This window comes from Macaca mulatta, chromosome 5 (genome assembly GCF_049350105.2).
Source record: "Macaca mulatta isolate MMU2019108-1 chromosome 5, T2T-MMU8v2.0, whole genome shotgun sequence".
Lineage (NCBI taxonomy): Eukaryota > Metazoa > Chordata > Mammalia > Primates > Cercopithecidae > Macaca > Macaca mulatta.
The window spans coordinates 63,135,884-63,160,918 of record NC_133410.1 but is presented as its reverse complement, the minus strand read 5'-3'; the positions used below and the strand labels follow the sequence as shown (position 1 = coordinate 63,160,918).

Here is a 25,035-nt window from a genome sequence, read left to right as displayed (position 1 = left end):
AAAAAAAAAAAAAAAGAAAGAAAAACTGCCAGGTGTGGTAGCTCACACCTATAATCCCAGCACTTTGAGAGGCTCAGATAGGAGAACTGCTTGAACCCAGGTATTCAAGCCAACCTGGGCAACATAAAACATTTAAAAAATTAGCTGGGCATGATAGCACACGTGCCTGTAGTACCAACTTCTTGGGAGGCTGAGGTGGGAGGACAGCCTGTGCCTGGGGAGGTTGAGGCTGTAGTGAGGCATGATGGCCCCACTACACTCTAGCCTGGGCTGCAGAGTGAGACCCTGTCTTAAAAAGCAAATTTACTCCACTTGAATGAGTTAATTTTTCTTTGGTTCTACCATAATGGTTCTTTTGTTTGTTTGTTTTTGTTTTTGTTTTTGAGATGGAGTCTTGCTCTGTTGCCCAGGCTGGAGTGCAGTGGCGCAATCTCGGCTCACTGCAACCTCCACCTCCTGGGTTCAAGTGATTCTCCTGCCTCAGCCTCCTGAGTGGCTGGGACTACAGGCGCCTGCCACCACACCCAGCTGATTTTTGTATTTTTAGTAGACAGGGTTTCACCGGATGGTCTCGATCTCCTGACCTCGTGATCTGCCTGCCTCGGCCTCCCAAAGTGCTGGGATTACAGGCGTGAGCCACCGCGCCTGGCCAACAATAATGGTTCTTAAACCAGAATCTCCAGGGGTCAGTTGGTAAGTGTCAAGTACAGATTCCTGTGCCCTACCTGCACAGATTCTGATTGAACTGTCCTGGTGTTGGGTCCAGTCATCTCTATTTTAACCGGTATGCAACATGATTCTGATCCAAATGGCCTACAGGATACGTTTTGGGAAACATTGCTCTGGGTTTTTCTCAGCTAATAACATTAGGCATATGAATGAAGTTAATTACAGGAGTGAAATATGATGTGGCATTACCATGGGACTTCTTCTTGAGAATCTTAAAAATAATAGGCCTCCCCACACCCCACCCCAGAACCATAGCATAGTCCTCATCACATTTTGCATATGACAGTGGGTTCCTGGACTCCCTGAAGCCAGGAGTCCATGGACCTCAGTTAGAAAACTTTATGCTAGCCTGGGCGCGGTGGCTCACGCCTGTAATCCCAGCACTTTGGGAGGCCTAGGAGGGCAGATCAAGAAATCAGGAGATCAAGACCATCCTGGCAAACATGGTGAAACCCCGCCTCTACTAAAAATACAGAAATTAGCCAGGTGTGGTGGTGCACTCCTGTAATCCCAGCTACTCAGGAGGTTGAGGCAGGAGAATCACTTGAACCCGGGAGGCGGAAGTTGCAGTGAGCCGAGATCATACCACTGCACACCAGCCTGGTGACAGAGCGAGACTCCGTGTGAAAAAAAAAAGAAAACTTTATGCTAGAAGGGCTGTATCTTTTACCCTTGTGCATTGTTTTATATGGCCTGTTTTAATATATATAATAGGCAATTTTGCCATGGTGGGGTGAGGATTATTCAAATTAAGTAGATGGCAGAATTTAATTAGCACCTAAAATTTTTTCACATTTATTAAATGACTTCTTTTAGACATACTTACAGTTTTATTCACACCACACTTGAGCATACATAAAAAGGGAAATATAAATGTAAGCTAAATAAGTTATTCCTTAAGCTTCTTATTCAGTCCAGTTATTCTAAATTGCTTTTATTCAGATACCCGAAGGTCACAGAAAAAAAGAATTTTGATGTGATCTTAAGAAGAAAGAGTCTTACAAATAAATGAGGCTGGGCGTGGTAGCTCACGCCTGTAATCTCAGAATTTTAGGAGGCCAAGGTGGGCAAATCACTTGAGCACAGGAGTTTGAGACCAGCTTGGGCAACAGGGCGAAACTCTATCTCTACTAAAACTACATAAATTAGCTGGGTATGATGGCGTGCGCCTGTGGTCCCCGCTACTGGTGAGGTTGAGGTGGGAGGATCACTTGAGCCTGGGAGGTCAAGGCTGCAGTGAGCCGTGATTGCGCCACTACATTCCAGCCTGGGGGACAGTGAGGCCGTGTCTCAAAAAAATAAAAAATAAAGTGAGGGGGGCTGAGAACTACTTAGGAAATAGTACAAGGAATAAATAGTACAAAAAAATAAATCTTTTATGCATTGGAAAAAGAAAAAATGATGCTAACTTTGGGAAGAGGCATAAATTCATTACAATTAAAGCAGTTAACTGCTTAAATAGGATGCTATGGGACCTCAAAAATGGTATGTACCTTTCTACATGGGGAGAGCAGAGAAAATATCACAGGTTTGTTTGAGTAGAGTTTGGGAGAGGTAGAGTAGGTACCACAATATGAATAAGGCCAGACATGTTAAGCTTAGCCAAAGGCAACAAGGGGTAAGACAAGATAGGAGGATAATATTGGAAAGATAGGAAGGGGTTAGATCATGAAAGACCTTACTAGGTAGTTAATGCACTTGGATTGTATCCCAGACATAAAGAAGTGAACCCAGGTTTGTTTTTTTTTTTTTTTTTTTTTTTTTTGAGACAGAGTCTAGCTCTGCCACCCAGGCTGGAGTGCAGTGGCAGGATCTCAGCTCACTGCAAGCTCCGCCTCCCGGGTTCACGCCATTCTCCTGCCTCAGCCTCCGAGTAGCTGGGACTACAGGCGCCCGCCACCTCGCCTGGCTAGTTTTTTGTATTTTTTAGTAGAGACAGGGTTTCACCGTGTCAGCCAGGACGGTCTCGATCTCCTGACCTCGTGATCCGCCCGTCTCGGCCTCCCAAAGTGCTGGGATTACAGGTTTGAGCCACCGCGCCCGGCCGAACCCAGGTTTTTAAGAAATGATGTAACATAATTAGGTGAATGTTCAGAAAAGTAAATTACTCATTCTAACTGCTGTAGAGCAGGGCAACTGGAATAGATTAAAACCAGAGGCAGGAAAACCAGTGAGGAATCCTTTGCAATAATACTGGCAAGAAAAGATGAAGCTTTAAAGCAGAGGACGGGCCAGGCACAGTGACTCACACCTGTAATCCTAGCAAATTGGGAGGCCATGGCAGGTGGATCATTTGAGGTCAGGAGTTCGAGACCAGCCTAACCAATATGGTGAAACCCCGTCTCCACTAAAAATACAAAAACTAGCCAGGCATGGTGGTGCACACCTGTAATCCCAGCTACTCTGGAGGCTGAGGCAGGAGAATCGCTTGTACCTAGGAGGCGGAGGTTGTAGTGAGCCGAAATCGCACTACTGCACTCCAGCCTGGTCAACAAGAGCAAAGCTCTGTCTAAAAGAAAAAAAAAAAAGAAGAAGAAGAAGAACCTGAAAGAGCATGAGAATTACTGGATACATTCATAGAAATCTTCAGCAACATTATTATTATTATTATTTTGAGATGAAGTCTCTCTGTTGCCCAGGCTGGAATGCAGTGACGTGACCTTGGCTCACTGCAACCTTCGCCTCCTGGGTTAAAGTGATTCTCCTGCCTCAGCCTCCCAAGTATCTGGGACTATAGGCACATGCCACCATGCACGGCTAATTTTTTTATTTTTCTTTTTAGTAGAGACGGGGTTTCACCATGTTGGCCAGGCTAGTCTCGAACTCTTGACCTCAGGCAATCTGCCCACCTTGGCTTCCCAAAGTGCTGGGATTACAGGCATGAGCCACCGTGCCCGGTTTTTTTGTTTGTTTGTTTTTTGAGACAGAGTCTCACTCTGTTGCCCAGGCTGGAGTGCAGTAGCATGATCTTGGCTCACTGCAACCTCTGCCTCCCAGGTTCAAGCAATTCTCCTGCCTCAGCCTCCCGAGTAACTGGGACTACATGTGCATGCCACATCGCCTGGCTAATTTTTGCATTTTTAGTAGAGACAGGATTTCACCATGTTGGCCAGGCTGGGCTTGAACTCCTGACCTCAAGCAATCCACCCGCCTCAATCCTCCCAAAGTTCTGGGATTACAGGCCTGAGTCACCGCGCCTGGCCAGCAACATTATTACGATAAACACTAGCTGAGTCTGGTGGCTCACACCTGTAATCTCAGCTATGCTGTAGGCTGAAGAGTCCCTGGAGTCTCTTTAGACTTGTGGAAACAATGTATTGTCAGTGATATAGAATTAGGAGAAGTCTTCTTTCTTCAATTCTCTGATCCGTAATACTCAAAATAATTGACCTATAAGTATGATATTACTACAAACTAAATATTTCTATTTATGTCCAAGGACATTATTTTAATTAGAAATCTGATAGTAAGAATAACCTCAAATTTTGGCAAAGGAAATTGTAGTAGGAACTTGACTAGAGTTTCCGTCAATGATTAGGCTCTTTGAATATTGTTCTTGAACACTGTTTTTGAATATCTTCACTAACTCTGGAGGCTGAGGTGGGAGGATTGCTTGAAGCCAGGAGTATAACTGCAGCCTGGACAACAGAGTGAAACCCTCCATCTCTAAAATAATAATAATAAACACTCAAAAAAGACACAAATATGATCAGCTCCTCTTGAACTCTATTTCTCCACAGTATATACAAGGAATACAACTTTGCTGTTAGGTCTTCATAAAAAATATATAATTATGAAACTATGAATCAAAATAACCCCTCAGTGTGTTTTATTTTCTATTTAAAAGCAACACATCCATTACAGACTACTTACAAATACAGAAAAGTAGAAAAATGGAAAAATGTATCCATATGTCTGCACCCAAAGAAAACTATCACGGATTGACCTAAATATATTATTTATTTTTTTCTTCATCCCACTCGAGGTAGATAAATATATTGTTTTTACTTCTTAAGAGTATCTATAATAAATATAGAGAGGAGATATAAATTGACTAGGTATATATATGTGTGTGTGTGTGTGTGTGTGTGTGTGTGTATATATATATATTTTTTTTTTGAGATGGAGTCTCGCTCTGTTGCCTAGGCTGGAGTGCAGTGGCACAATCTCAGTTCACTGCAACCTCCGCCTCCTGGGTTCAAGTGATTCTCCTGCCTCAGCCTCCTGAGTAGCTGGGATTATAGGCACCCGCCACCATAACAGACTAATTTTTTTGTATTTTTAGTAGAGATGGAGTTGCACCATGTACCCAGGCTGGTCTCGAACTTCTGACCTCAGGTGATCCACCTCAGCCTCCCAAAGTGCTGGGATTACAGGTGTGAGCCACCGCACCTAGCCTTAAATACATATATTTTAAATTTTCATTATTTTATTCCCACACTACAGTGTTGTAACTAGGTGTTTTTATAATGAATGTTTTGAAAAAATAAGTAATTAAGTTACAGTCATCAAAATTTAGTAATTCAGAAGAACAATGGACTCAGAGCTTTCACAATAAGGCATTATATTAATTAGTATCAATACATTTCTACATTTATTAAAATAAGTTTAACACAAAGGCTTACATTGACTGTTTTCAAATATGACATTTCCCAAGTGCCATACAACGTAAAATAAACAGCTCAAGAAAACCATTATTTTAAAATTATAATAAATCTATATACTATACTGAAAAAGAATATCAACACTTCTCAAGTGGTATCTTCCTTTTTTTTTTTTTTTTTTCCCTTTTTCTTTGAGATGGTTTCTCCCTCTGTTGCCCAGGCTGGAGTGCAGTGGTGCGATTTCAGCTCACTGCAACCTCCACCTCCTGGGTTCAAGCAATTTTCCTGCCTCAACCTCCTGAGTAGCTGGGACTACAGGTGCGTGCCAACACACTCGGCTAATTGTTGTATTTTTAGTGGAGATGGGGTTTCACCATGTTGACCAGGCTAGTTTTGAATTCCTGGCCTCAAGTGATCTGTCCACCTTAGCCTCCCAAAGTGCCGGGATTATAGGTGCGAGCCACCACACCTGGCCTGATTCACAGCTCTTAAGAAGCTTATACTGTACTAAAAATATATTCTTGTCCATAACATTGATCTTTAAAAAGTTTTTAAATATATTTTTAAGTATCCTTAAGATCACCAAAGGATTTTTTTTTCTTTTTTGAGATGGGGTCTCGCACTGTCACCCGAGCTGGAGTGTAGCGGCGCGATCTCAGCTCACTGCAACTTCTGCCTCCCCAGGTTCAAGCGATTCTCCTGCCTCAGTCTTACAGGCGTGAGCCACCGCGCACAGCCTACCAAGGGATTTTTTAAAAACCAAACATGGATAACTAAAAATAAAATGCAGATAAAGTTGAAAAGCACCTCCTGCTTTATTTCACAAGAAAATTAATAGAGCTTGATGTCACTTTAAAACAGTATAGGAAGATGCTCTGTGCATTCTCAAGAAGGAGCAACATGTTTAGGCTTGTTTTTATAATCTTGGCTTCCTTAAATGTGTATAGCAGCTGAATCAGCCCTTTATGTCACTAAAGCTAATGCAGAACTGTGATTATATTATTGATTCAAAAGCTAAAAGCATTAAGAAACTAGGAACTTGGAGTACCATCCACCTTTAAAGAAAAAGTTCATAAATAGCCTTGTCTATCAATTTTAAGAACTCATATTTCAGTTGATTTTCTGTATTAATTTTACTGCCATTTAATTAATTACATAAAACATAAATAGAACTCTTTTTAAAAATAGAGGCACAGTAATCTCTTCAGCAGCACATATACTAAAATTGGAATGATACAGATATTAACATGGTTCCTATACTAGGATGATACACAAATTCGAAAAGTGTTCTATATTTTTACAAAAAACTTTTAAAAAATAGAGGCACAAAAATCCGATGCACTGAATGATTAACAGCATGTCATTGTTTCTGTACCTGTAGGTATCTTGACTAATAAGAAAGGAGAAAGCTGGCAATTCAGACTAGATAATATTTCATATTTTAACTTGGTGACTTCCTTGGTTGATTATTGGCCTTTCTCAAGAATGATCTGTGAGGACTCTGCTCTCATTTCTTCTACCTGCAGTGGTTTTTTTTTTTTTTTGAGACAGAGTCTCGCTCTGTCACCCGGGCTGGAGTGCAGTGGCCGGATCTCAGCTCACTGCAAGCTCCGCCTCCCGGGTTCACGCCATTCTCCTGCCTCAGCCTCCTGAGTAGCTGGGACTACAGGCGCCCACCACCGCGCCCGGCTAATTTTTTTTTTGTATTTTTTAGTAGAGACGGGGTTTCACCGTGTTAACCAGGATGGTCTCGATCTCCTGACCTCGTGATCCGCCCGTCTCGGCCTCCCAAAGTGCTGGGATTACAGGCTTGAGCCACCGCGCCCGGCCCCTGCAGTGGTTAAGTGTAGATTCTTGTCAAATTCTTTACCAAAACATTGCAAAACATCTCTGTGAAGGAACCTGATGAGAATATAATGTTATTTTGGAATTTCTGCATGTAAAAACAAGACAAAGGATCCAGTTAAGGGTGAATGTTAAAACCATATAATACATCCAATCTTTCAGTTTTTCTTTTTTTTTTAATTATACTTTAAGTTCTGGGATACATGTGCAGAACGTGCAGGTTTGTCACATAGGTATACATGTTCCATGGTGGTTTGCTGCACTCATTAACCCATCAGCTACATTAGGTATTTCTTGTAATGCTTCCCCTCCCCTTACCCCCACCCCCCAACAGGCCCCGGTGTGTGATGTTCCCCTACCTGTGTCCATGTGTTCTCATTGTTCAACTCCCACTTAAGAGTGAGAACATGTGGTGTTTGCTTTTTCTGTTCCTGTGTTAGTTTGCTGAGAATCATGGCTTCCAGCCATCCATGTACCTGCAAAGGACACAAACTCACTCTTTTTTATGGCTGCATAATTCCAAGGTGTATATGTGCCACATTTTCTTTACCCAGTCTATCATTGATGGGCATTTGGATTGGTTCCAAGTCTTTGCTATTGTAAATAGTGCTGCAATAAACATACGTGTGCATGTGTCTTTATAGTAGAATGATTTATAGCCCTTTGGGTATATACCGTTAATGGGACTGCCGGGTCAAATGCTTTCAGTTTTTCTTATGAAGGTATCATACAGTTAGCAATTCCTAAAAGACAAATATGTCTTCCTATTGAGATTCTCACCTGCACCAAGAGTTAAGGCCCAAACCACCTTAAAAATGCTAAAGATGGCCGGGCGCGGTGGCTCAAGCCTGTAATCCCAGCACTTTGGGAGGCCGAGGCGGGCGGATCACAAGGTCAGGAGATCGAGACCACAGTGAAACCCCGTCTCTACTAAAAATACAAAAAATTAGCCGGGCGCGGTGGCGGGCGCCTGTAGTCCCAGCTACTCAGGAGGCTGAGGCAGGAGAATGGCGGGAACCTGGGAGGCGGAGCTTGCAGTGAGCCGAGATCGCGCCACTGCACTCCAGCCTGGGCAACAGCGTGAGACTCCGTCTCAAAAAAAAAAAAAAAAAAAAAAAAATGCTAAAGATATAATGAAAAGGCTTTTTCCCCCAACTCAGTATGTTTTATTATTGTAACTTAAATGCTATTTTGCCAAAATGATAAAATATCCCTAGTAATAATTATTTTTTAATATGGAACGCTTCACAAATTCGCGGGTCATCCTCGTGCAGGGAAATGTTAATCTTTTCTGTATTGTTCCAATTTTAGTTTATGTGCTGCTGAAGTGAGTACTACTACTACTAATAATTATTATTACTTATTTATTTTTGAGATGAAGTTTTTCTCTTATTGCCCAGAGTGCAGTGGCACAATCTGGGCTCACTGCTACCTCCTCCTTCCGGTTTCAAGCGATTCTCCTGCCTCAGCCTCCCAAGTAGCTGGGATTACAGGCGCCCGCCACCACGCCCAGCTAATTTTTAAAATTTTAAGTAAAGACGGGTTTCACCATGTTGGGCTGGCTGGTCTCGAACTGCTGACCTCGTGATCCACCCGCCTCGGCCTCCCAAAGTGCTGGAATTACACCGCGCCCGGCCTTAACAATTATTATTTACCCCAATGTTAAGTTGTATTTTAAAGGCTTTATTTCTATTTCTTATTTAGCCCTCACAGTATCTATGAATAATATAATCATTTTACAGAGCTGGACAAATAACTTATTCAAGTAGGTAGTAGGACTGGGATCAACAGGTCAGGGAAATGCCAGAAACCAAAAAGCTAAGACATTTTCTAAGACTGTTGAAGTTATCCTGTAAACGTTTCCTTTTTAAAAGCTTGGAAAAGACTCAGCGAAAAGTAGTATTGCAAGTCTCATGGTAATTGAGAGTAGTAATTTCAAGAGTGATTTACAGAGAATAACAACAGCAATAAAAATGTTCAATTTTCCTTTCAAAGAAGTACAACTTCCTCTACACAAGGAAGGGCTGAACAGAGAAGAGGAAAAAGCAGGTGGGCAAAATGTTACACAACAGTGATTTTTAATTATGAGTCAACATGGCTTCTATGCCAGCATTAAACACAAGGCTAATCAGCTAGGAATTCAGGATAAAGAACCATGAGAGTAACTGGAAATTGTCTTTATTGCCGAAAGAAATGTTTACTTAAGGGAATTACTGGATCAGTAATCATTGATTCGAATACTCAAAGCAACGGTGGCTAATTACTAGCGAGACACGGGCACTGTGAAAGAGAGAACTGTCGACCTGTAATTGACATTTGTCGTATAAATTCTAAGCTGTTTGATTTAAAATGCACTCATGCGCACCCGCGGCACTAGAAAACCAGTGAGTTAAAGTCAAAGCAAATACAGGATTTCAGTACAGCGCACAAGACGGGAACAAAAGAGGTGGTGAAAGGAAGACACCCACCTTTGGTTTCTCACATAAAGAGCTCATTAATCAAAACAGTGAATCAACGGTTGAAATTCCAGTGTGTGAAAGGCAAATAGTACAGTTTAATACCCGGGGGCACGGAGGTGCTTTTTGAAAATTAGCTTTCGCCTCTTCTTCAACCCAGATCTTTGTGCCTTCGTGTTACCGATAAAGTTGGCGGTTACACGACAAAACGCCGCCAGGTATTTCGCCAGGTCTTCCACCTTTCAACCACCAGACACACCTGACCGCCTCAGAGGGCCGAGCGGGGGCGGGTAAGGACGAAGCCTAGGGCCGGAGGGTCGGGAGGGAGTCAGCCCCGCCGGAGGGAAGCGGAAGGTGAGGAGTGGGAGGAGGAGGACGCTGCCCCCTAGGGGAGCCGAGTCACAGGCTGGGGGCCGGGACGGGAGGGGCTGGAGGAGGCGGCCGGTAGCGAGGCCGCGCCGTCGGGCGGGGCGGTCCCTCCAGCTGGCTCGGACCCTGGCGGGGCGGGCTGTGGGCCGAGCGGAGCCCAGGCGCCAGCCCGTGGCTGAGGAGAAAGGTGGCGGTGGCGGTGGCGCGGACGGGACGGGGCGGCGGCTTCTCGCCCTGACCCTCTGCTCCCCTGCCCAGGCCCGGGCGCGAATCGGAGGCGGCGGCGAAGGAAGGAGTGAGCATGGCTGAGACCCCGCTGCCGCCCACCGCAGGTGCCGAAAGTTGCAGCGAGGAGCCGGCGAGGGGCGGGGAGTGGCGGCCCGAGGAGCTGCGCCGCGCTCCCGCCGGGGGCACGGACCGAGAGGGCGAGGTGGGGCCGCCGCCGGCCTCCCCCGCCGGGCAGTCGGAGCCCGACTCGCCGGTGGCCGCCCCCTTCTTCCTGCTCTACCCCGGCGATGGAGGCGCCGGCTTCGGAGTGCGCCCGCCGCCGCAGCAGCAGCGCTCCTGGAGGACCCCGCCGTCCCCCGGCTCCCCGCTGCCCTTCCTGCTGCTGAGCTACCCGAGCGGCGGCGGCGGCGGCGGCGGCAGCGGCAAGCACCGTGAGTGGCGGAGGGGCATGGGGACGCCCGCGGGGAAGGGGGCATTCGGCTGGGGAGGGCCGTCCCGGCCTCCGCGGAGCTCCGCCTCCGGCAGGGTGACCCGAGCCGGGCGGCCGGGAGGCAGGGGCTCTAGGGGCGGCCCTCGGGAAGCTGTTGTCCCGAGGCGCCCGGTGAGGAGGCAGCGGGACGACCGCGATTCGGCCGCCGGATTCTACCTCCGCGTCTCCCCAGGCCGCGACTCCTGCCTGGCCTGGTCTCTCTCCCCTCTCCGGCTGGGCGCTGGTCTTTGCCGGCCTCCCACGTGCTTGGGCGGGGGCAAGAAGCGGCCCGCCTGCCCCTCTCCACCCGGGGTGCCCTGGCCCTGGCGCTGGCCCTGCCCCGGGTCCCGGGCTGGGAACCTTCCCCGAAGGAGTCGAGGAGGGGGCGGCGCCCGGAGACCCGGTGGTCCCTCTGCCCCTCCTTCTTCGGGCTCCCGGCGCCGCGGCAGCTGAGTAGGTGTGGTTGTTGTGCCGCCGCCGCCAGTGCGGCCTTAGTAATACTAGTAACTAATTTTTTACGAGCGTTCCTTCTGTGCCGGTAAATATGACAGATCCGTCCCCCGGAGTGGAAAGAGGAATCGGAGCGGTGCACGAGAAGACAGGAAGGGAATGTGTGGCTTTGGAAGGATACCTCCCAGGGTTATTTCGGTGATCGGGAAGAGGCCTCCACTTTTAAAGCCCCTGACACATGGCGAGCGCTCTGAATACAGCTGACCCACACTCCTTGCTGTATTTTTTTTTATTAGTAAACTGTTTACTGCTACTGGCAAATGAGTAGTCCCTAGAGTAGTCAATGAATATAAGGACTCTTAGAGGAGTGTTAAATCTAATTTTAAAATACAAGCTCTTGCAGTATGAAAATGTGGCTGACGATACAAGACATGCTGTAAATGCCAAATACTTTGCTGTATGAGTTCTGAAAAGGGAGAGAGAAACTTGCCTGAAGTGATGAGGGAAGGATCCTTCTCTCCCACCCTACACCCTATCTTTTTAAAGCACAAGTACAAATCTTTTAGCTGCTCTGCACTGCCAAGAAACCTTGACTCACCTTTTCTGCCCCGATCGGTCCCCTAGGAAAATGAAACACTTATTATTTCCTATGTGCATGTGCTGTGATAATCATGGTTAATAAGTTTGTGTGAGCCAAATTGAAAGCCACTTTTTCAGATGAGGAAGCTCGATTTATCCCAAGTAACAGCTTAAGAGAAGGAATGCAGTTGACCCAGATTCCTTTTCTGCTAAACCCATGCTTTTTAATTTAACAAGAGATCCAAAACTGTGATGGTGGATGACAGGTTAACAGTAAGGGTCCATGGGATTCAGCTGGAGGTTGTCCAGTGTTCACGTCTCCTTATTACTTACTGCGTAATAAGTCAGTGGGCAGACGCTGACCATTGACTGTCTTAGTGTAGCCATCGTTCGTATGTTGGAGTGGTTTACACTAATGTGCAAATGGATTATCAGCTCATGGCAGAAGTGAGTCTTCCTATACAGAGGAGGCAAAGATAAGGATCTTCTCAAGGAGGCTTTGCTTTTGTTTTCTGAGGAATCCTTCTACTTTGTACTTTAAGCACCGCCTCTTTTTTTGTTTGTACTAAAAATGTTCTCTTTCTGTGTAATCTACATTTTAAGCATGCTACTATAGAAAGAAGACTGTCATTTCTCTGTAACAGTTATGGTACGAAGTTTGATGTAGAAGAACTTTTCAACTATTGAACAGTATCAATTGTGGGAATTACCTGAATTTCAGTTGATTGGACTCCCTCATTGTTAAAGGTTATCTTTATGTTCTTAATTATTGTAGAAAATAACAATATTTTGTTACTATTATCAGTTAATACTGTTGCTTAAGCATGATCAAGATCGGGACCAGAGGACTTAAAGCTAAAGTTTCATGAGCATGATCTCAGTCTCCACCTTATGATACTAGCGAATGTATGGTGTTTTTTTTTTTGTTTTTGAGACGGAGTCTTGCTCTGTGGCCCAGGAGAAGTGCAGTGGCCAGACCTCGGCTCACTGCAACCTCCTCCTCCCGGATTTAGGCGATTCTTCTGCCTCAGCCTCCTGAGTAGCTGGGATTACAGGCACCCACAACGATGCCCAGCTAATTTTTGTATTTTTAGTAGAGACGAGGTTTCACCGTGTTGGCCAGGCTGTTTTCGAACTCCTGACCTCAAATGATCCACTTGCTTCGGCCTCCCAAAGTGCTGGGATTACAGGGGTGAGCCACCATGCCCAGCCAGTATGGTGTTTTTTGATAGCACGTAAGTTCTAATATTTCCTCATGGTCTTTATTTTTGAAATAGTTTGTTGATGTGTATGTGTTCAGAAAAGTTACTGGGAATGTGTACGTGTCCTACTTCCTCTGCTTTTAAAGATTAGTCACTGAGAACATCTCATATTAGCGAAAAAAAATCACTGTTACATGTTTTATTTAAATATAAAATTGATTCAAAATAGTTTTTGCTTTGGACTGAGTTTTTGTTTTTACCTGTTATTTTTATATGTACTTCAGACCGTAAGCATACTTACAGAAAGGAACACTCTAGATATGAATAAAAAGTTCCTTGTTACCCTGCAAAGTCCATGTAATACTGCTTTCTATAATGTAACTGGATACCAGAACTTTGATTCTCTTGACTACTCATTTAAGAAATTGGAGACCAGGCAAGGTGCTGGTGGCTCACACCTGTATTCCCAGCCCTTTGGGAGATTAAGGCGGAGGATCACTTGAGTCCAGAAGTTCAGGGCTGCAGTAAGCTATGATTGCACCATTGCATTCCTGCCTGAGCAACAGAACGAAACTCTGTTTTTAAAAAAATAAAAATAAAATACATGAAAACTAGAGACCAAACAGTTTTTGTTTTTTATTTTGTGTTTTTGAGACAGTCTCACTCTGTGCTCAGGCTAGAGTGGCTAGAGTGCAGTGGTGCAATCTGGGCTGACTGCCACCTCTTCCTCCCAGGTTCAAGAGATTCTCCTGCCTCAGCCTCCCAAGTAGTTGGGATTACAGGTGCACACCACCACCCCAGCTATTTTTTTTTGTATTTTAGTAGAGACCATGTTGGCCAGGCTGCTGTCAAACTCCTAGACTCAAGTGATCCACCTTCCTCGGCCTCACAAGTGATGGGATTACAGGTGTAAGCCACCACACCTGGCCCCAAACAGTTTTTAAAAGACTTCTTAATTACGAGAATGGTACATGGACTCAACCTCAGTGCCTAGTGAATATTACGATAACTGGGGTCTGCCTCTTTAGCAACCCAATTTTTAACTCTCAGTAATGTGTTCACCAAAAGTATATAAAATATAATAGCTTTGAAAGACTGTGTATTAAGATAGTATTATCTTTTTATTTTAGAAATATTGAGTGTACTTAGAGGTTTTAAAAATTAAATTTTACATATGAGTTCAGAAGTTCTGTTTTTAAATAACAGTGCTGAAGAATAGCAAAAATGTGTGCGACTTGAACAGTGGCTCACGCCTGCAATCCCAGCACTTTGGGAGGCCTAGGCGGGAGTATCACTTGAGCCCAGGAGTTGGAGACCAGCCTGTACAACATAAGCAGACTCTGTCTCTACAAAAAAAAAAAAGTTTTTAATTAAAAATAGCTGGGCATGGTGCCACATGCTTCTGGTGCCAACTACTGAGGAGTCTGAGGTGGGAGGATGGCATGAGCCTGGGAAGTTGAGGATGTAATAAGCTATGATCACACCACTGTATTCCAGTCATGGTAATAGAGTAAGACTCTGTTTCAAAAAAAAGTTTGTAAATAGAAGGTAGCCTAAACTTTTCAGGGTTTGTCACATGAATTGTTTTGTTGCAAAATCTTGCAGGATATAATATCCATGAAATCAGTATGCTACAATGCAGTGTGAAAGGAGACTTCTGATGTGCCTCGTTGGGGATTATGTCTCTTTCTGAGTCTTTGAGTGCTGGTAATCTGCTAGGTTTTTATACTTCTAACTTTAAATCTCAAAAAACTCTCTACCATGCCTTTTAAAATTTGATTTTATAAAAAGTACAAGTAGTACATGAATCTGTTCTCATTGTTTAAATGTTTCATGGTACAAAAGTACAGTTACAAAGTGAACTTTCCTCTTTGTGGCCCTCCAGCACCCTCCCCCCAGTTCCTTAGTGGAGGATGCCCACTTTTGAGTTTGGGGAGTTTTCATCCAGAACTTTTTCAGGCATTTACAGACATGTATGTTTTTATATTTCATGGTGGCTTTATCCTCTTCGTGTATGTATGACCTTCCATGCCAGTTTCTCAGCAACTACAATACGTCAGGAGGATCTGCTTGCATGCCATCGTGTAATACTTTTAATGCTTTCCTTTTCCGTCCTGTCATTAGAGATCATCTTGTGAACGGACAGGATAGACAAAAGATGGCTTCTCTTTAGTGTTGGATGGAAGAGGCACCCTGCTGTTTGCACAGTTACCAGCTTCTATTTAGTTATTCTTTTCTCCTTCCAACTCCCACAACTACGGCAAACACTGTTCAAGGCAATGCTATGCAAATAGCCCACATCCTTGCCCTTGTCTTTTCTCTCCCAGTTAAGGCAGTGTCCAAAAAAGTGTCCCACTCACCAAGTAGCACCTTTCTGTATTTTTAAGTGCTGGTTTGAGATAGGAGGAAGGCTAGAAGAGGAATAGAAGAAAAAGAATCTTGAAAAGGACTGGCAGCGTTACTATGACTACCCACTTCAAAGTTGAGTATACTTAACAGTGAGTGCCATGATTGAGCCCTGGATAGTGAAGAGAATGAGGTACCTAGAAGCCTTTGTCTCTGACAGATGCCCTTGAAAAATCCATTGTGTGGGGAAGGAGGTTCGAAATATACATATAAACCCAGGCATTAGTATTTAAGGGGAGAAAATTTATGCTTGCAGTTTCATTAACATATATACACACACAAGTATACAAATCTGTATATATTATATATATTGCATGCATGCATATATGTATATGTAGATTGTATATGTGTTTGTGTAAAATATATTTTTTTTTAGTTTATCCTCTGTGGCCATTTTTAATAGTACTCTAGAAAACAGTAAAGGCCGGGCATGGTGGCTCACGCCTGTAATCCCATCACTTTGGGAGGCCAAGGCGGGTGGATCACCTGAGGTCAGGAGTTCGAGATCAGCCTGACCAACATGGTGAAACCTCATCTCTACTAAAAATACAAAACTAGGCAGGTGTGTTGCCTCACACCTGTGATCCCAGCTACTCAGGAGGTTGAGGCAGGAGAATCACCTGAACCTGGGAGGCGGAGGTTGCGGTGAGCCGAGGTCGCACCATTGTACTCCAGCCTGAGCAACAAGAGCGAAACTCCGTCTCAAAAAAATAAAATAAAATAAAAAAGAAGACAATATACCAGGTCAGGAGTTGAACACATGTTTTTTGTTTTGTTTTATTTATTTAAAAAAAAAATTTTACGTAAAGAGATTACACGCCTGTAATCCCAGCACTTTGGGAGGCCAAGACAGGTGGATAACTTCAGGTCAGGAGTTCAAGACCAGCCTGGCCAACATGGTGAAACCCCATCTCTACTAAAAATACAAAAAAATTAGCCAGGTGTGGTAGTGCACGCCCATAATCCCAGCTACTGGGGAAGCTGAGGCAGGAGAACCACTTGAACCTGGGAGGCAGAGGCTACAGTAAGCCAAGATCCGCCACTGCACTCTAGCCTGGGCCACAGAGCGAGACTCCGTCTCAAAAAAAAGAAAAAAAAAAAAAAAGTATGTCAAAGAAGAGCCAAAGTGAAAATAAACAGTTTTTTAAAAAAAGAAACGTGGTCTCACTGTGTTGCCCAGGCTGGTCTTGGACTCCTGGGCTCAGGCGATCTTCCTGCCTCGGCCTTCCAAAGTGCCGTGATTACAGACATGAACCACCATGCCCGGCCTCAAATACATGTTAACCAGTTCACCTGCTGTATGCTTCTTTAAACTTTGAAAAGGCAGAAGTACTTTATTGTGTTTTGTAAACATAGAGGCATCTGCCCACGCTGGAACATATGAGGGAAACGGTCAAACTTTCAGAACCCCAAAAGATTGGGCATGGTTACCTTCATACTAGTAGTTTTGGAAACAGCAGAGTGATGTGTGACTTTTTAAAACACAGATTTTCGGTATTTTCAATGTAGATCAGTGTCCCCATTTACCTTTCTGTGATTCATAAATCTGTTAGCCCTCTGCTCTTTTCCAACTGTGTTAAGAAAGTGAAGAACCATTTTCTGATCCATTAAGTGCCTTTTGTCAAATAGTAGATAAAAAGCACCCACCCACACACAAACCTCAGAAATGTAGCATCTTTCCAAGGATGTGTAACTGCCAGAGATCTGGAGTTTAGGTGTTCAGTGTTTTGATGCAACTGGCTCCTTCCACACACAGCTGACATGACCTCAGACCTCCTGAGCTACTGAGGGACAGGTAGCTGGGTCATGCCCCCATTTCCTTCCTCATGACTAAACTCTGCATGCCTTCCTGGTTCTGCCTTTGTGAGCAGGGCTGCCTGAACTCTCACAGTTTTTCTTCCCAGCCAATTCTCCCCTTCTCTTCTGCCGCCACCTTTTTGTTGCACCTGTTCTTCTGGCCTGGCATTATCAAAAAGTCAAATCACCCTTTTTATTGACAGAGCAACAATTTCAGAATATTAGATGTAATATTTGAGTCTTTCTTTGGTTGCTCCCCTTCTGACAGTCGTAGACTCATTCTTTGTAGACAGAGTTTTCTTTTCTCTTCTCATCTTAGTTTCATTCTGGACACTAGAGCGTCCTAAAAGGCTGTTCATTATATAACAAATTTTTTTTTGTAGTTCTGAAACCCAAACAATTACCAATAAAAGATGTGACTGTAAGATGATAATAATACTAGTGGCCACCATTTGTGGGATATTTTTGTGTGCCATGCAGAGCTAGAAACTTCACATGTAATAGTACTTAGCAATTTTTTGAACCGAAGCCAGGGGATGAATTCATATTCCTCAGTAACCTTCAAAGCGCATGTTCTTAATCACTGTATGTTCCCTCACCACCAGGGTCTTAAAGAAGCTGGTTTGAGGGGAGAGCAGTAAAGGTTGCTGGGTAGGAGGGATAGCAGAGGAAAGGTGGCAAAGAAAGCAACTTTGGGGAATAAAACGCAATTATTGGCCTCAAAACATACTCACCTGACTATATTCTGTCTGTATCTTTTCCCTTTTTAAAAAAATTTTTCATAGAAATCTACATGTTAAAGAGGTAGGATTTTATCAAGAAGCTGAGAGAACATATTTTTCTAGTATGGGCTATAGATAGTAAAAAGTATGTAGATAGATGTATGATGATGGAAATGTAGCAGAATAAACTGGATGAAATAATTTTTTTGTTGGCAATATTTTTCAAAATTCCTTAAATAATTAAAAGAACTAACTAAAAAATGGGCTGCCCCTTTATCATTGCACAATAGGCAACCTGTAGGCAACATAAATAAAAGTAGAATCCCATTTTTAATGAATTTTACAGGCCATCACACCTATTACATCTCTACCCAAGCCTTACTAATATTGTAACACACTCCCTACTGTGTGAAGTGGCTCAGGTTATGAGCTGTAAAATTTGTTGTGGGAAGTCAGTAGCACACTGTAAGCATTAAAAAATTGGTTTGAAGTTGTGTGAGAGGAAATTTTGTTTTGTTTTGCTTTTTTGAGACGGAGTTTCGCTTTTGTTGCCCAGTCTGGAGTGCGACGGGGCAATGTTGCCTCACAGCAACCTCCGCTTCCCAGGTTTAGCCTATTCTCCTGCCTCAGTCTCCTGAGTAGCAGGGACTACAGGCATGCACCACCACACCCACCTCATTTTTGTATTTTAGTAGAGATGGGGTTTTGCCATGTTGGCCAGGCTGGTCTTGAATTCCTGACCTCAAGGGACCCGCCCGCCCCAACCTCCCAAAGTGTTGGGATTACAGGTGTGAGCCACCATGCCCGGCCAGGAAATGTTTTTAGAGTTACAAAGCAGTGGTGGTACTTGAGAAGGTAAGTGGCAATATGGCCTTGCCCCCTACTGTATTTGAATAATTGTGAAAAGGTTCATAGTGCCCCTAAAACTTCTCAGGGCTGCTGGCCAAGGTGGTGTTCCTCTCTTTGCAGAGCCTTTTTTTTTTTTTTTTTTTTGAGACGGAGTCTCGCGCTGTGTCACCCAGGCTGGAGTGCAGTGGCGCGATCTCGGCTCACTGCAAGCTCCGCCTCCCGGGTTCACGCCATTCTCCTGCCTCAGCCTCCGAGTAGCTGGGACTACAGGCGCCCGCCACCACGCCCGGCTAGTTTTTTGTATTTGTAGTAGAGACGGGGTTTCACCATGTTAGCCAGGATGGTCTCGATCTCCTGACCTCGTGATCCACCCGCCTCGGCCTCCCAAAGTGCTGGGATTACAGGCTTGAGCCACCGCGCCCGGCTTCTTTGCAGAGCCTTTTTTATCTGACATGCTCCCTACCAAGCGGACAAGACACTCAGCTATGTCACGGGGAGTGGTGGGGCGGAGGTGGGAAAGTTTGGAAGAAAGGTGTGGGAACCTTGTGATGTGTAGGAAAGGAGAGTCTGGCAGGTCAAGACAGCAAAAAGCAGGTAGAAAGCTAAAGTTGTTGCAGCATGTCACCTTTGAGAGTGTGATTCTTCTAACTGCAGAATCTGTTTAGGGACTCTCCACAGGCATTTATCTACTTCTGCTGTCTTTTTCATGAACTTAGAAGATCTGATCACTTGAAGTGAATGCTTGGTAAAATTCTGACCTATCTCTCTTCCTTCCTCAAAATCTGAGAGACCACTGTAACCCTCTGCTCACGTCTCCTTTTTACTTTCCTCTGCCTCTGTCCCATAAACATTTATCCTTACTGATTTTCATTTTATGTGTTGATAGGGTCTTTCCAGAACTCTCAAAGCAGAAGCACTTATTATAGTGCAGTTATGGTGACATTTACTTACTGTTTACTTTGTGCCAAGTGCCATGCTAAGCGTTTAACTCCGAAATAGTTAATATTATTATCCACATTTTGTCAGTGTAGAAGTGGGTACAGAGAAGTAATTTGCCAAGGTTACTCAGCAGCTAAGTGGTAGACCTAGGATTCACTGTGAGCATGCTGACTCCAGAGTCCACATGCTCTGTCACACTCCTTAATTGCCTCCCATAACTGGAATCAGGTTGTAGATTGGAGGCACCTCTTCAGGCAACAGCCCTCTAGTTCCATATGCTACTCACTGATGCCCTGTTTACTAAAAATGAGTAAATTAATGAAACTCAAGAGTCACCAATCTGATAGAAAAAATAGTTGTATATGTAAAATATGCTGAATAGGTCAATTTATGACAGACATTAAGACTTTCCTGAACACCTAAAATTGTCAGTTTCTTGTCAATTGCCTTGTTATTTCTTCTGTATCCCTAGCATGTGGGAGATGCCCTGTACATGTTGAATGAATGAATCTGTTATGTACACATGAATGAAGCCAGTGTTAGAATGACCTGTTTGTTGGGGCATAAATATAGTTTGATTTTATAGAATTTGGGGGTTTTCACAATTGAAGTAAAACATGAGGGTGGAAAAATGCCATTGCAAGGCTATATACATATCTATACCAGCAAGTGTCTATTGAGAGTCCAGTATTTGGTAGGTACTATTTTGAGTAGATATGTAAGAAGTGTGCAAAATGCGTATTTCATTGGTGGAGCTTCAGGTCTTTGTGGAACTAGTTATTTAGTTTCATTTTACAACTGAGTAAATTAGGGCAAGAGGAGGATAAATTTCCCAAGGTCACCTACTAAGTTTTTGATAGCTTTACATCTGTAAATTATTACCTACAGCCACTGAACCATGAAATCAGTTTTACTTTTCAGGGTAGAGGTTATTCTTAATCTTATGCTGGTTAATTTTAACAAGTGAAAAGATGATGCATTATAATACTCCTGGTGGTGTTTGTTTCTAACAAAGTAATGATAGCTCAACTTTTCAGGTATATCATTTTATAGTTATTGTCAACCTTGGTTAATATCTATAAAGTGACACCGAGCCTACCAAATGTGTGAACTTAAAATTGAAGAAGTCTTGAAATCAGAGGTAGACATAATAGATTGTGGTTCTGGGAAAGGAGGTGGGAGGGTGTACTGGAGCATGTGAAATAATCATGATCATTGAGTCGAAGAATCATATAATTTAACAGAAACATCTGGGCTTTCCACCAATGTCATCATGATGATGATTCATCAAAGATACCCTTTCATGGCTGGGTGCGGTGGCTCATGCCTGTAATCCCAGTACTTTGGGAGGCCGAGGCACGTGGATCTCTCAAGGTCAGGAGTTTGAGACCAGCCTGGCCAACATGGCGAAACCCCATCTCTATTAAAAATACAAAAATTAGCCAGGCCTGGTGGTATGTGCCCATAATCCCAGCTACTCGGGAGACTGAGGCAGTGAGGCAGGAGAATCGCTTGAACCCGGGAGGCAGAGGTTGCAGCGAGCTGAGATCGTGCCACTGCACCCTAACCCAGGCAAGAGTAAGACTCTGTCTCCAAAAAAAAAAAAAAAAAAATTTCCCTTTCATGCTAACAGCAACTAGTGAAATAGGGGGGAAATGAGATTTTTATTCTTAAATTATGAAACCATGATTCAGGAAGCTGCCAAACAGAACTTTGTGAGCTTTACAAATTTAGTTGCACAACTTGACAAATTTTAGGAAGTTTCTATTCTGCATTATGAAAATCAGAAATAACCCAGATGCCCACCAACGTGAAAATGAATCAGAAAGCCGGGCGCGGTGGCTAAGCCTGTAATCCCAGCACTTTGGGAGGCCGAGGCAGGTGGATAATGAGGTCAGGAGATCGAGACCATCCTGGCTAACACGGTGAAACCCCGTCTCTACTAAAAATATAAAAAATTAGCCAGGCATGATGGCTTGCACCTGTAGTCCCAGCTACTTGGGAGGCTGAGGCAGGAGAATTGCTTGAACCCGAGAGGCAGAGGTTGCAGTGAGCCAAGATTGCGCCACTGCACTCCAGCCTGGGCAACAGAGCGAGACTCTATCTCAAAAAAAAGAAAATAAATCAGAATGTGTGTGCGTTTTTTTGTTTTGGAGTTTTTTTGTTTTGTTTTGTTTTGTTTTGTTTTGTTTGAGATGGAGTCTCTCTCTGTTGCCCAGGCTGGAGTGCAGTGGCATGACCTCTGCCTCCCGGGTTCAAGCGATTCTCCTGCCTCAGTCTCCCGAGTAGCTGGGATTACAGGCGTGTGCCACCATGCCCGGATAATTTTTGTATTTTTAATAGAGACGGGGTTTCACCACGTTGGCCAGGGAGTCTCTATCTCCTGACCTTAAGTGATCCACCCACCTCAGCCTCCCAAAGTGCTGGGATTACAGATGTGAACCACTGCGCCCAGCCGAATCAGAAATTTTTTGTACATACGTTGGAACACTACCTTATAATACAGCAGCCAAAAGGACAAACTACATATACATACTACAGTTTGGATCAGCCTTAGAAAATACAGCATTGAAATCCAGGTGCAGTGGCTCATGCTTGTAATCCCAGCACTTTGGGAGGCTGAGGTGGGCAGATCACCTGAGTTCAGGAGTTCGAGACCAGTTGGCCAACATGGTGAAACCCCGTCTCTACTAAAAATACAAAAATTAGCTGGGCGTGGTGGTGGGTGCCTGTAATCCCAGCTACTCAGGAGGCTAAGACAGGAGAATTGCTTGAACCTGGGAGAGGACGGGTTGCAGTGAGCCAAGATCACACCACTGCAACCCAGTCTGGACGACAAGAGCAAAACTCTGTCTCAAAAAAAAAAAATACAGCATTGGGTGAAAGGCTTAGAAAGTTTTATAGAGCATGAAACACTTTCTATAAGAAAGTTGAAAAAGACTGAAACTAAATATATTGCTTAGACCTTCATATATTTGTAACAATATTTTTGAAATAAGATCATGATTTACACTAAATTCAGAAGGGTTGCCTTGAAATGAGAGGCGGGAGTTTAGAAGCCAGAAGGAGCACATAAGTACATGTGTTGGTCCATTTCTCCAGTTGAGCGAGGGTTTCAGGGATATTGGTTATATTCTTTAAGGATTTAAAATTATACATTGAGTTTGCTATTCTTAAAAAGTGCACAATGCGTCATTTTAGAAAATGATTCCCCCCATCATTTATCTTTTCTTATTTCAGAATGTATCAAGTGTTCTTCATTTGTCCAACTAGTATGTAAATGTGGAGGGAACTAGTGATAGAGTGGTAGTAGGGTGAACCAAGTACATAGTGGAAGCATTTGGTCTACCCTTCGTGAGCACGTGACAGAAAGAATCCATACTGGGTTCTCAGTTTGTCAGAATGTGCCCACTTACTAAAAGCCTGAACTAAATACGTAAGTTGGGGTGTCTGGAGGAAGATACGGGTTGTGCAGCATTAAGGTATAAAGTATGAAAGCTGATTTTAAAAAAAGTCTTCAAATCTTAAATTTGTTGAAACTCACGTTTAGGAAATTTCATGAGGAGACTTTGCCTGTGCGTATGTGTGTGTGTGCGCGTGTGTTTTAAATGTCTTTTTACTTTTTCTGAGTAAAATTTAATGTCCGGGGAGGAGGAAGAGTTAGGATAGAAGGCTGAAGTTGCAGAGTGTAGAAGGAACATGGACTTTGGAGGCATCTAGACAGAAGTAGCTTGGAATAACAGATCTGCTACTTGCTAATTGTGTGATCCTGGGCCAGTTACGTGGCTGAACTTTGGTTTCATTGTGTATAAAGAGAAGGTATCAGTCTCTACTTTGCGGTGTTTTTGTGAAGACTTGACATGGTATTTGTAAAGCACCTAACAGAAAATAGAAATTTAATAAATGATAGCTACTTTAAGTAATTTTTCCACAATATATAACAGAGACATTGAGGCTGTCAAGTTAATCTTTGTCTTATAGCAGCAACCGAGTACAAATATCCTTTAAGAGGAATGTAACTTCTGACTTTGAAGTGTGAATTTTATTTGCTTTGAATCAGTCATAATGTGGAAAATACAGACTGTTTAAGCAGCTAGAACGTAGTATTTTTTGGATCTTCATTTTGGATTTGAACTTCACATAGGCCTATTAATTCTTTCAGGGTCACAGACTGAACTCCCACCTGCCTCACAACCGTCTTACAAATAGGTGCCATTACTCACAAATAGGATCAAATGAGAAAATAGTTCAATACAGCTCATACAGTAATTACTCTGTATATGAGAAAAAAAAAATCAAGGTTTGAATATCTTACTGATGGCTTAACTTTATCTTCATAATCAAAGCTAAGATGTTTACTTAGTAAAGACCGAAATGTAAAAACAGTACTAAACAATATCTAGAATTTTTTTTTTTTTTTTTTGAGATGGAGTTTCGCAGGCTGGAGTGCAATGGCATGATCTCAGCTCACCGCAACTTCCGCCTCCCAGGTTCAAGTGATTCTCCTGCTTCAGCCTCCAAAGTAGCTGGGATTACAGGCATGTGCCACCACGCCCCCCAACTAATTTGGTTTTTTTGTTTGGTTTTTTTTTGAGATGGAGTCTCGCTTTGTTGCCCAGGCTGGGGTGCAGTGGCCGGATCTCAGCTCACTGCAAGCTCCGCCTCCTGGGTTTATGCCATTCTCCTGCCTCAGCCTACTGAGTAGCTGGGACTACAGGCGCGCGCCACCTCGCCTGGCTAGTTTTTTGTATTTTTTTTTAGTAGAGACGGGGTTTCACCGTGTTAGCCAGGATGGTCTCGATCTCCTGACCTCGTGATCCACCTGTCTCGGCCTCCCAAAGTGCTGGGATTACAGGCTTGAGCCACCGCGCCCGGCCTTGTATTTTTAATAGAGATAGAGTTTCTCCATTTTGGTCAGGCTGGTCTTGAACTCCCGACCTCAGGTGACCCACTCACCTCAGCCTCCCAAAGTGCTGGGATTGCAGGTGTGAGCCACTGCGCCTGGCTATAGAATTGTTTTTATAAGTTTCTACAAATAGTACTGTTTTCATAGTAACTTCATTGCCTATAAACAATGGATACCTGTTCGTGCTGAAGACTCAGTGGTGTTTTACCTAAAGAACAGCGTAGAGGTACGGGTTTTCTTGTCCACCCCTGGGTCTTATTTCTGAAATGGCTGCTAACAACTCAAACTGGTAGATCTGGGAAATTGAAGGATACCAACACAGGCATGTTTTTCTTTCCTTGCCAAAAACTTTAGTTGTTTTGGGCTTGCCTCTCTGTGTCCTCTATCTGGAGAGAGGCAGGGTGGGATGGATCTTCTGAAGGAATGTTAATCAAGTTTCTTGCTTACTAACCTTGATGTTCCTGTAGTGTTGGTATGTTGCAATC

At 43.7% G+C, this 25,035-nt stretch overlaps 1 protein-coding gene and 2 non-coding genes across 20 annotated transcripts in view; 2 read left to right on the top strand and 1 right to left on the bottom strand.

The window, feature by feature from the left end:
* Positions 1–6,528: 6,528 nt before the first annotated feature.
* Positions 6,529–6,632, top strand: LOC114678524 (U6 spliceosomal RNA). The gene has a single exon (XR_003729963.1). It is a non-coding gene; the product is annotated as a U6 spliceosomal RNA (small nuclear RNA).
* Positions 6,633–8,407: 1,775 nt separating this feature from the next.
* On the bottom strand, positions 8,408–8,513 carry LOC114678505 (U6 spliceosomal RNA). Its single transcript, XR_003729948.1, has one exon. It is a non-coding gene; the product is annotated as a U6 spliceosomal RNA (small nuclear RNA).
* Positions 8,514–10,003: 1,490 nt separating this feature from the next.
* Positions 10,004–25,035, top strand: part of RUFY3 (RUN and FYVE domain containing 3) — a 101,460-nt gene continuing 86,428 nt past the window's right edge. For all 18 annotated transcript variants that reach the window (XR_003729680.2, XR_013417944.1, XR_003729679.2 and 15 more), the window contains exon 1: positions 10,004–10,662. Coding sequence is in view for 8 of the 18 variants with exons in the window: in XM_028848527.2 (XP_028704360.2) it covers positions 10,305–10,662 (358 nt within the window). In the remaining 10 variants the exon portion in view is untranslated. The remainder of the gene's footprint in view (positions 10,663–25,035) is intronic.